The sequence below is a fragment of the Mus musculus genome, chromosome 2 (assembly GCF_000001635.26).
Source record: "Mus musculus strain C57BL/6J chromosome 2, GRCm38.p6 C57BL/6J".
NCBI classification, from domain to species: Eukaryota; Metazoa; Chordata; class Mammalia; order Rodentia; family Muridae; genus Mus; species Mus musculus.
Window position 1 is genome coordinate 87,666,226 of NC_000068.7, and position 12,391 is coordinate 87,678,616.

The window sequence follows — 12,391 nt, forward strand, 5'->3', positions numbered from 1 at the left end:
TTCCCAGTGCATTTGGCAGTTCCATGTAAAAGAAGCCTTCATAGGTCTAAAGGATTCTACTCCCTTCCAATGTCTGACAGTGCCCTAGTAGCAATCTCTATCCAGGCCTGTTCTATTTCCAAAGCCCCCAGTATTGTACCTGTTGAACTTTGGTCAAATTTTCAGAGTCTGTCTTACTAACCTGAATATAATGAAGGTCCCTACTATCCTTGTAGAATTCCTCTGTACATAGTATAAGACTCCAGGCAGCAATCTTTCTATTGGTATCAGGTCTTTTGGGCCACCAAAGAAAATCAAGAAAACCCCTTAATATACATCATGACCTATGGGATAAGAGGTATGACACAGGGGTTCACTATAAGCTTTATAGAGTTTTGTCTACACCTGTACACCTCTAGACACAATTGATATCCACTGCCAGCTTGTCCCCATGATTCCACTAGTTGTTCAAGTGTCCTGAGACATTTACCAGTTTGAACAGGTGCTGCAAGCACAAATACATAACACAAGGAAAGTATATCAGATCTCACCTTGTACCACCGGCTAATTCCACTCCTCTAATTTGCTCCATACATGGGTCCAGATGATCCAAAAACCCCTCAACTTCTCCAATTTGTCTCACTACCCCTTCTAATGTTTTCTTTGTGCTACTTTACAATGCCTCCTCCTACCTGCAGGCCCGATTGCCAGTGCTACTATCACTTCTCTTCACTTAGGGCCAAATCCCTCTCTATTCTTGACCATGCTGACACTCCTTTGAGAGCAAGATGAGTCAACTTATCTATGTCTATCCAGAAAACTTGTTATTTTTCCTTCCCTTTCTCCTACCACACAGCATTACTCTTGCTCACAAAATGTTTTGATTTTAGGTCCCATAAAACATCCCCAGAAGAGTGTAGTGAGAGTCTCTCTGTCTGCATAGCTCCAAACATGTCCACGCACCTCTTTGTGGTGATAGTCACCTTGCAACTAAGCCCATATGACTGACCAAGTTCTATTGGGTTTTCCCAAGAATTGGTGCCTTAGGGCTGCCTTTCTGCCTATTATGGTAGACCACAGCTTAATCCAACACCTTGATGGGCATGGCTGTGGTGTAGAGCACCCTTCGAACCTTGGTTTTCATTGCCCAAGATTTTGTAACCAAGAATCATCTCATCCAGCTCTATGTCTTTTCCCTCTTCATTAATTTTTTTCACTTGCTTAGCCCAGGTCTCTTTACAGTAACACTGATCCTTAGATATGCCAACACCCGAAAAATGAGATACCTGCTTGTTTCTCAGGGAAGAATGGGGCTATTACATCAATGAATCTGGTTTGGTTGAAGAAAATGTTAACAAATTAACCCAACTATCAAATGAGTTTCTTAAAAAGGCACTCTTAACTCTAACCATTGTGACCCATGCAAGAGAAATAGAAAATGGCTTTAGAGATCAAGGAACGTGGTCTACCAGTTAGTACAACAACAATAGGTGTACCTGGGAGAGTAGAGCCCCTATGACTATATGCCCAGAGGAGTTCATGTTGTTATGCAACATCACTAAGCTCTTGTTGTCCTTCTAAGGGAGTTTTCAGTCCTTGTGCATGGTCAGGTCATTGGCACTTACAATAATAATGTTTGAAATTTTTCAAAGCATTAGTGTTAGAACAGATAAATGATTCTACCACTACCCTGGGAAAAAAATCATCATATTCATCCCACAGAAAAACAAGTTCTTTAATTTTTATACTCCAAGCAAATTATCTGATTTTTAGGAATAAAGGAGATGTGCTTTGTGATTTCTTCTAGGACCGTTGTCTGCTTTATTACTTTTTAATCATAGGTTGGATGTGCACTGTACAAGGTATGAATCTGCACTATTATCTAAATAATGGTCTTTATGGAGAGCCTCTTGAAATGGCTACATATTCAACTTAATAATGAAATTTTGTTATGTCTGTGCCTTTCCAGTGTTTGTATTACAAATACGGGTCATACACCACCACTCTAGGCTTTTTTTTCCCCCAAAGGAGTGGTGGGTTCTATTGAATGATTGCCCCATTCTTCCCACACAATGATTACATCTTTATCAATACAGAATGATAGTAAATTACCAATAGTTGAATTTGGACTGTAGGGTTATTTTAACTTGTTTCTTGCTCTGATACTGCTCATCATTTTAAGAAAGCTTAGTGAAAACATAATATGGAGAGTTTCTTTGGTGGTTAAAAGTACATACTGCTTTGTACTGGATTGGAGTTCAGTTCCCAGAACTCAATTCAGACAGCTCACAACTGCCTATAACTCCAGATGCACAGTGTCTGAGACTTCTTCTGGACTCAAGAAGTACACACACACACACACACACACACACACACACACACACACACACACTTTCACTTAGAAAACCACATAAGTACATACTTAAAAATAAGAGTAATTTTTTTCTATACTTCTTCCTTTCTTTTCACATAGACCCATGAGTCCTAGGGCACTGGTTTAATAAAGACATTTCATTTAGTGCTGATTGTTCCAAAGTCTATCCTTCTGTGTACATGATTCAGTTGTGGGTTGAATGTTAATTATTATCTACTGCAAGAAGAAGCTTTTCTGATCAGGGTTGATTAATACACTGATCTATGGGTATAGCATTATGTATTTAGGACTTTTGTTTGTTTGTTTATTTTTGCTACATTCTGTAGCAAAATAATGTAGTAGTTTTCCCTCAAGGGCTAATGACCTATCTTGTCTAAGACTCTTGATCTCTTTAGCAGTGTCAAGTATGGGTTCTATCTCATGAAGTATGTGGGGGCATCACAAATGACAATAGGATAAAGGGTTTTCAACATTCAACAGAGTTGATAAACATATGAACTGACAGAAAAACTGACAACATGAGACATCTGCTGGCTAAAACCAGAAAAAAAAAAATCCAGCACAGAAAGGAGAAGTATACACAAATTCTTAACCATAACTAAAAAATTATTTACAATTAAGGGCTGCTGGAAAAGGAAAAATTAGTTCTCTCTAAAGGGTATGTTAGCCACACTTCAGGGGAGGCTGTATGCTCAGGAGTAGTTAGGTGACACAAAACAGACTCCATGCATTTTTTCACTCTTTGTTTTAGTAGAGGTTTTGTTTGTTTGCTTGTTATTGTTTTTTTGAGTGCTTCTTCTTCTTCTTCTTCTTCTTCTTCTTCTTCTTCTTCTTCTTCTTCTTCTTCTTCTTCTTCTTCTTCTTCTTCTTCTTCTTCTTCTTTTAAATTGTGTTTTTAAAATAAAGAATTAGATACATTTACTACAGATGACACAAGTGGAAATATGAAAGTTATTTTCCAGAAGCATCCTTTCCCATAGAATGTTTCTATCATAATTCTGATAATCTTCACAGAATCCCTCAAATGCTGTTTTGAAAAGCAGAAGGCTGTTTGAGATTTACTTCAATTCTAGAAAATTTCACAAAAGATATCGTATAATTGCAGTTAGAAGAATCCTAACATGAGAGATGCAGTTGTAGATAAAGTTTTAATCGATAATATACTGTGTCATGGATTTATTTTTCTGATCTTTAAACTTTGGTCTTATTTCCATGGTCTGAAATAATTCCCTCATTGTTTTAACTTAATAAAGTTGAGCAGAGAAAAATTGAGTAGTTAAAAGTGTCTTACGTAATGAGATGAGTGTTTTTTTTCTATGTAAGTAATGTGAAAAGTTACATGGTTTGTTTGATACCTCAGCATTCATATCAACATTATTTTCTTTCATAGAACCATAAATATCTCAACTATATCAATCACACAAAGTGATCTATAACGTGATACCAAGTAAGATATTATACAATTATTATACAACCTGAAGTTCTAAAAATATATATTGATATTTCATCAACATGTGTCAGAGACAAATAGTAAAGAGAATGATATCTTTAAGGGAGTTTTATTTATGAATCACAGGCTGAAAAATTAATGCTGGCTTAGAAGTGGCAAGAAAACAGTTGAAGGGATGTGACTGAGTTTAGATATGGCTGAGACCTCACAGTGGCACTTCCATACCTTTTCTCTTCTTTCATATTTAACTGATATACAAAACTGCATAAGTTTTATGAGGCATGATACATTATCAATAGTCATGAAGACAACATATAAACATTGAATCATTACAGTTACTTCACCTGTTTTGTTTGTGACTATAAACTGGAGATCCTATCTTCTGTACATTATTTACTCTATTACTTGTCCCACATGCAAAACCCCAAAAATCATTAATATTATAGAATAAAACTAAATCAATAGGAAAATAACAAGAATATGCAGTAAGTGTTTTTATTAAAATTTTGTCTAGTATCTGGATGGACATTTCAAAGATGACATAGTTCAAATTATCAAATAGGAATAAGTAGGAGGTAGAGTGACATGAGCTATTTATGGAAGTGGATTGCTCAAAGTGCAGTTAATGCATTTATGAAATCTTCATGAACTTGATCAACATCTCACACAACTTGAGGAATAGGAAACAGTACCATTTGCTCCTAGCACATTACATCTGAAGCTTAATTTTCATGAAGTCTCATTTTCCTGCCTCAGGATGGATAAATGTTCACTCTGGCATCTAAAGTATTTTCTTCTTTTCACAGCTGTGTCTGTACTTCTTTAGCCCCCAAACTAAAGGTCTGTATTTCAGAAGAGCTTACCTTTATTATGGTCTAGACTTGAGGACTTTGCTAGTACTTACAATAACCTGCTTTTTTATTACAAATAACTTAGTTTATTTAAAATATGTTTAACAAAGATATAATTTCTACTAAATTGAAGACTCCATTTGGACAAAATCATTTAAACATAAAATACAAGAAAGCTGAACCTGTCGAAGATTCAAATTAAATATATTCAATAATTTATAAAAATATTTTAGAGCTATTTATAATTTTGGAATTTCTCCAAAATTAAAGTGCCATGCACTCTGAAACCAAACCAAACCAAACCAAACCAAACCAAACCAAACCAAACCAAACCAAACCAAACCAAACCAAACCAAACCAAAAAGAAAAACAAACAAACAAAAACAAAAAAACATAATGTAAAAAACATTAGGAATCACAAAACATAGGTATGTTCTGACTTTGGAGTGTATTAGAATTGTGGTATTTTTATGTCATAATATGTAGATGAAATAAAACAATGAGGGCTTGCTTGTATGCATAAATTTATACTTTTTAGTGCATGCATCTTTATTTAAAAGAATATTTTCTTTTTCAGTTTCTGCAGGGCCTCTTGTACATCCTTGTTCCTTAGGCTGTAAATCAGAGGGTTAAGCATGGGGATCACCAGGGTATAAAAAAGTGAGGTGATTTTGTCCTGATCCAGAGAGTAAGCAGAAGCAGGACGAAAATACATGAAGAGCAGTGTTCCCTGGAAAATGGCAACTGCAGTTAAGTGAGAGGCACAGGTGGAGAAAGCTTTGAACCTCCCATCAGTGGAGCGGATTTTTAAGACTGATGAGATGATGTAACAGTAGGAGACCAGGACTCCTGAGATGGTGCTCAGTTCAATGAACCCAAAAATAACAAAGGTGATTAACTCATTGGTCTGTGTATCTGAGCAAGATAGTAGCAGGATAGGAGGGATGTCACAGAAAAAATGATTGATCTCATTAGATCCACAGAAACATAACCCAAAGGTCATTATAGTGTGTATCACAGTATCTATCATTCCTACTAGGTAAACTCCAGCTAGGAGTTGATAGCAAAATTTACTGGACATACCGACTACATACATCAGAGGATTGCTGATGGCCTTGTACCGATCAAAGGCCATCACTGCCAGCAGCATGCACTCAGCATCTACAAAGATACAGGTGAAAAAAAATTGCAATGCACAGCCAACAAAAGGAATGATTTTCTGCTTGACCATTAGGTCAACTAGCATCTTTGGTCCAACTGCAGTGGAATAGCAGAGGTCTGAGAAAGAGAGATGGCTGAGGAAGAAGTACATTGGTGTGTGAAGCTGGGGATCCAGTTTAATCAAAACAATCATTCCAATATTTGCCACAAGAATAATGAGATAGATGATAAGAAATACAATGAATAGACCCACTTTCATGCTAGGGTTATTAGTGATTCCCAGTAAAACAAATTCAGTGTTTGAGGAGCAGTTTCCTTCATCCATTCTTCTTTGTTCTTTGCCTGAATACATGCAGAAAGCATTAATACAATAGATAGACTTGAGTTTAATCTATCTAACCCAGAAAATTGTAGTCAGTATTCAGAATATAATTTCATTTTGCAACATATATTTTGTATATTCATAAGATATTCTCAATACAAATTACTCTCCAAATGACATGATCATTAAAAATTCTTGCAAATATTTAAAGTGTACAGTTGATAATTTTTTTCATCTTAACTAATAATTCCTAACATAGATTTTTTTTTGTGCTCATCGTAAGGCTGTAGTATTGAGAAGCTTACCATTAGTTATAAGATCGCAATTTGAGAAACAAAAAAGTGTTTATTAAGTTCAAAAAAATATATAAAAATTTTCCTAAAATTGATCGAAAGGATCATACATACAATATTAATAAGTAGTCATAGTTTAACCTCTCATGATCATATCAAATATAAATAAATTCATGGAAATTGCTATGGTATGGTTGTGCTACATTTCATTATTTCACTAAATTATTTGTCGCTTGTTAGCACTCATTGCTTTTATGATCTGAAGGTAGGAATTAGCAGATTCCAAACTCTAAGTTCACATAAACTAAGATTATCAAGCCAATGAAAAAATATTTCACAATACCTCTATGTCATTGGTTTATCAATAACCTGATGATATCTGTAAATATTAGGGGCTTCTCAAGTGCACATATTCTGTTTCTTGTGTTAATCTTTGCTTTTATAGGAATATGTCAGAGAGTGCTTGTTCGTGTATATTGATAAATTAATTTGGTTTGTCTAAAATAAGTCCTTATGGCTTATGGTTCTAATGGAACTTACACAGATTTTTATTTGTAATGTTTTTATTTTGTTAGTACTTGACCAAAAATTGAGGAAAAATCACTTCAGATTTCCTTTAATATTATTTACACAGCTGTTTTACAAATAAATTGTGATTACTAAATGAATCATAAAAACATTTATAAAATTACATAAGTGGCAAATGAAGGTAGTTAAATTCACACAAGTATAGCAAGAAGACCCAATGGCCATTATATTTTAGTCTGTATTTAACTTATATCAAGGTATATTATTGTTCTTTGGCATATTGCTCATAATTTGATTTCACAGAACATGATTACTTGGTTACAGAAAGAAAGTAAGATATATTTTTCTGTATTGTTTAAATGTAGAGGTTGAAAAACTTACCTCAATTATTTATTCTGCTCTTATCTCCAGTACCTGGACAATATGCACATCACACCCTTTTTCTGTCATGCTGTTGGCTCTTAAATATGTTAGTGTATGTTCACTGTTCTATATGTAAGCAGGGTTAATTAGATTCCCATCTCACCAATTTCTCTGAGGAATACAGCCAGAGCTTTGATCAAGGCTTAACTTTTAATTCTGTATCCTTGTTAATAAATAGATTGACATCAGAAGCTACACAGAGCTTTTTCATAAGATGTATAGCATTTAGTAAAACCAAACATCCAATAACAAAACTGAAATATATTCTCTTCTAATAATGGCCATTTTTTCTTTGTTTTCTATCTCATTTCTTTGCTTTCTGACTGGTAATCTTTTATTTATTTATTTTTACGTTTTTAAAAGATTTTTATTTATTTATTATATGTAAGTACACGGTAGCTGTTTTTAGACATGCCAGAAGAGGGCATTCGATCTCATTACAGAAGGCTGTGAGCCACTGTGTGGTTGCTGGGATTTGAACTTAGTACCTCCCAAATATCAGTCAGTGTTCTCAACCACTGAGCCAACTCTATAGCTCTGGCTCCAGCCCTGCTCACTGTAGCTGTCTTCAGACAACATAGAAGAGAGCATCAGCTCTCATTATATATGTTTGTAAGCCAACATGTGGTTGCTGGGATTTGAACTCAGGACCTTCAGAACAGCAGTCAGTGCTCTTAACTGCTGATCTGTCGCTCCAGTCCAACTCTGGTCATCTTAAGCAGTGCTGTTCTCACTAAAAGTAGTTCTCTCATCATTTCTATAAAAATTATTCATCTGTATTCATTACTTCTTGTATGGACATAAGGTGGACATAAGGAGTGGGTCTTGTTTGATTTCCTCTTCATGGCATATAGTTGTGGCTATACAGAATTATCTACAAATAATAGATCAGTAAAAGTATCATGTTAAATATTTTCTGATAGGTATGCTGGTGAATGCTTATTAAGGATAAGTAAACAAATTGTATGAGGTAAAATGATGACTTCAAATTAAAAATACATATGTGTAGTAAATTCAGGAAAAATGTTGCTTGTAATTCATTTATCAAATAATTTTGTTGCCCTTACTTAAATCAAAGTTTTGAAATCTAAAATGTGATTATTTCTGGGGTATTCAATAATACACTCTTCTGTTATTAATATGACATTATACACTCTCAAGATGGACTTAGTATGTTGATATCTATGTCATTGAATTCTAATTTGGATAGAGATCTAAATACTACATTTATTAGACAAGATATTTTAGTCATTTCCTCCTATATAGAATATTCTTTATCAGCTCTTTTTGCCTCAGCAAAGGGCATTTGAGGATAAAATTGGTAGATCATAATATAGAGTAGAGGTGGGTATGGTAAAAATAGTGGTGTTTTGTTACATAATATTTAGTGTAGTGTGATATCATAGAATTCAAAATTTTTCTATCACCAATGAAGATATGATATCTAATATAAGTAATAAAAATGTTCTGGAATCCTATGCCCAAGGTGTTTGTTTGATTCCAAATACTAATATCAATAGAGTCCTAAATAAATAGTTACCATAGATGATGAAAATAAACAAACACACAGAACAAAAATAAAATACAAAAGAGACATGCCTACAGAAAAAAATCTTGAGTATTATCATGAAACATTTTACTATATACTCCACTCCCTATTTTGATCTAAAGGTCTGTTTTGATAAAAGAGAATGGAGGCATAGGTCACATCCCATCTCTGTCACTGTGCAAAATTAAACCAGTCATTGAAATGAAAAGGGGCATTATAAATCCTGGGTTTATAATTATATGTCATGCTACACAATTATTAAGAGCACACTAAATTACATAATTGCCCTGACAAAGTACAGCATTGCATCTGTGGAGAAAAGTCCCTGAATAGCCACTTTGTAAGGTATAGTGCATTTCAGGATACCCATGCTAACTATGCTACAATTCATAATAGTGCATCTATTTACATTTGTTTTAAAATGGTTAGTTTACATTTAGTAAATTATCGTAGGTATAAATCTTCTATACAAAAAGCATAACACTGACCAGCATAAACAGGCGTGTTACACAAATTATCCAGAGAATTCCATTTTCAGAATACTTATTAAGTAGTAAGTATCCATGTAGCTTTTTTTTTTTTTCCATTTTTTATTAGGTATTTAACTCATTTACATTTCCAATGCTATACCAAAAGTCCCCCATATCCACCCACCCCCACTCCCCTGCCCACCCACTCCCCCTTTTTGGCCCTGGTATTCCCCTGTACTGGGGCATATAAAGTTTGCAAGTCCAATGGGCCTCTCTTTCCAGTGATGGCCGACTAGGCCATCTTTTGATATATATGCAGCTAGAGTCAAGAGCTCCGGGGTACTGGTTAGCTCATAATGTTGTTCCACCTATAGGGTTGCAGATCCCTTTAGCTCCTTGGCTACTTTCTCTAGCTCCTCCATTGGGAGCCCTATGATCCATCCATTAGCTGACTGTGAGCATCCACTTCTGTGTTTGCTGGGCCCCGGCATAGTCTCACAAGAGACAGCTACATCTGCGTCCTTTCAATAAAATCTTGCTAGTGTATGCAATGGTGTCAGCGTTTGGATGCTGATTATGGGGTGGATCCCTGGCTATGGCAGTCTCTACATGGTCCATCCTTTCATCTCAGCTCCAAACTCCGTCTCTGTAACTCCTTCCATGGGTGTTTTGTTCCCAAATCTAAGGAGGGGCATAGTGTCCACACTTCAGTCTTCATTCTCCTTGAGTTTCATGTGTTTAGCAAATTATATCTTATATCTTGGGTATCCTAGGTTTGGGGCTAATATCCACTTATCAGTGAATACATATTGTGTGAGTTTCTTTGTGAATGTGTTACCTCACTCAGGATGATGCCCTCCAGGTCCATCCATTTGGCTAGGAATTTCATAAATTCATTCTTTTTAATAGCTGAGTAGTACTCCATTGTGTAGATGTACCACATTTTCTGTATCCATTCCTCTGTTGAGGGGCATCTAGGTTCTTTCCAGCTTCTGGCTATTATAAATAAGGCTGCTATGAACATAGTGGAGCATGTGTCCTTCTTACCTGTTGGGGCATCTTCTGGATATATGCCCAGGAGAGGTATTGCTGGATCCTCCGGTAGTACTATGTCCAGTTTTCTGAGGAACCGCCAGACTGATTTCCAGAGTGGTTGTACAAGCCTGCACTCCCACCAACAATGGAGGAGTGTTCCTCTTTCTCCACATCCTCGCCAGCATCTGCTGTCACCTGAATTTTTGATCTTAGCCATTCTGACTGGTGTGAGGTGGAATCTCAGGGTTGTTTTGATTTGCATTTCCCTGATGATTAAGGATGTTGAACATTTTTTCAAGTGCTTCTCTGCCATTCGGTATTCCTCAGGTGAGAATTCTTTGTTCAGTTCTGAGCCCCATTTTTTAATGGGGTTATTTGATTTTCTGAAGTCCACCTTCTTGAGTTCTTTATATATGTTGGATATTAGTCCCCTATCTGATTTAGGATAGGTAAAGATCCTTTCCCAATCTGTTGGTGGTCTTTTTGTCTTATTGACGGTGTCTTTTGCCTTGCAGAAACTTTGGAGTTTCATTAGGTCCCATTTGTCGATTCTCGATCTTACAGCACAAGCCATTGCTGTTCTGTTCAGGAATTTTTCCCCTGTGCCCATATCTTCAAGGCTTTTCCCCACTTTCTCCTCTATAAGTTTCAGTGTCTCTGGTTTTATGTGAAGTTCCTTGATCCACTTAGATTTGACCTTAGTACAAGGAGATAAGTATGGATCGATTCGCATTCTTCTACATGATAACAACCAGTTGTGCCAGCACCAATTGTTGAAAATGCTGTCTTTCTTCCACTGGATGGTTTTAGCTCCCTTGTCGAAGATCAAGTGACCATAGGTGTGTGGGTTCATTTCTGGATCTTCAATTCTATTCCATTGGTCTACTTGTCTGTCTCTATACCAGTACCATGCAGTTTTTATCACAATTGCTCTGTAGTAAAGCTTTAGGTCTGGCATGGTGATTCCGCCAGAAGTTCTTTTATCCTTGAGAAGACTTTTTGCTATCCTAGGTTTTTTGTTATTCCAGACAAATTTGCAAATTGCTCCTTCCAATTCGTTGAAGAATTGAGTTGGAATTTTGATGGGGATTGCATTGAATCTGTAGATTGCTTTTGGCAAGATAGCCATTTTTACAATGTTGATCCTGCCAATCCATGAGCATGGGAGATCTTTCCATCTTCTGAGATCTTCTTTAATTTCTTTCTTCAGAGATTTGAAGTTTTTATCATACAGATCTTTCACCTCCTTAGTTAGAGTCACGCCAAGATATTTTATATTATTTGTGACTATTGAGAAGGGTGTTGTTTCCCTAATTTCTTTCTCAGCCTGTTTATTCTTTGTATAGAGAAAGGCCATTGACTTGTTTGAGTTTATTTTATATCCAGCTACTTCACCGAAGCTGTTTATCAGGTTTAGGAGTTCTCTGGTAGAATTTTTAGGGTCACTTATATATACTATCATATCATCTGCAAAAAGTGATATTTTGACTTCCTCTTTTCCAATTTGTATCCCCTTGATCTCCTTTTGTTGTCGAATTGCTCTGGCCAATACTTCAAGTACTATGTTGAAAAGGTAGGGAGAAAGTGGGCAGCCTTGTCTAGTCCCTGATTTTAGTGGGATTGCTTCCAGCTTCTCTCCATTTACTTTGATGTTGGCTACTGGTTTGCTGTAGATTGCTTTTATCATGTTTAGGTATGGGCCTTGAATTCCTGATCTTTCCAAAACTTTTATCATGAATGGGTGTTGGATCTTGTCAAATGCTTTTTCTGCATCTAACGAGATGATCATGTGGTTTTTGTCTTTGAGTTTATTATATAATGGATTACATTGATGGATTTTCGTATATTAAACCATCCCTGCATCCCTGGAATAAAACCTACTTGGTCAGGATGGATGATTGCTTTAATGTGTTCTTGGATTCGGTTAGCGAGAATTTTATTGAGGATTTTTGCATC

General features: G+C 35.8%; 1 protein-coding gene across 1 annotated transcript; it reads right to left on the reverse strand.

Annotated features, from left to right (window-relative positions):
• Positions 1-5,207: 5,207 nt before the first annotated feature.
• Positions 5,208-6,140, reverse strand: Olfr1135 (olfactory receptor 1135). Its single transcript, NM_146660.2, has one exon. The coding sequence runs from the start codon at positions 6,138-6,140 to the stop codon at positions 5,208-5,210; it is 933 nt and encodes a 310-aa protein (NP_666871.2).
• Between the last annotated feature and the right edge of the window lie 6,251 nt (positions 6,141-12,391).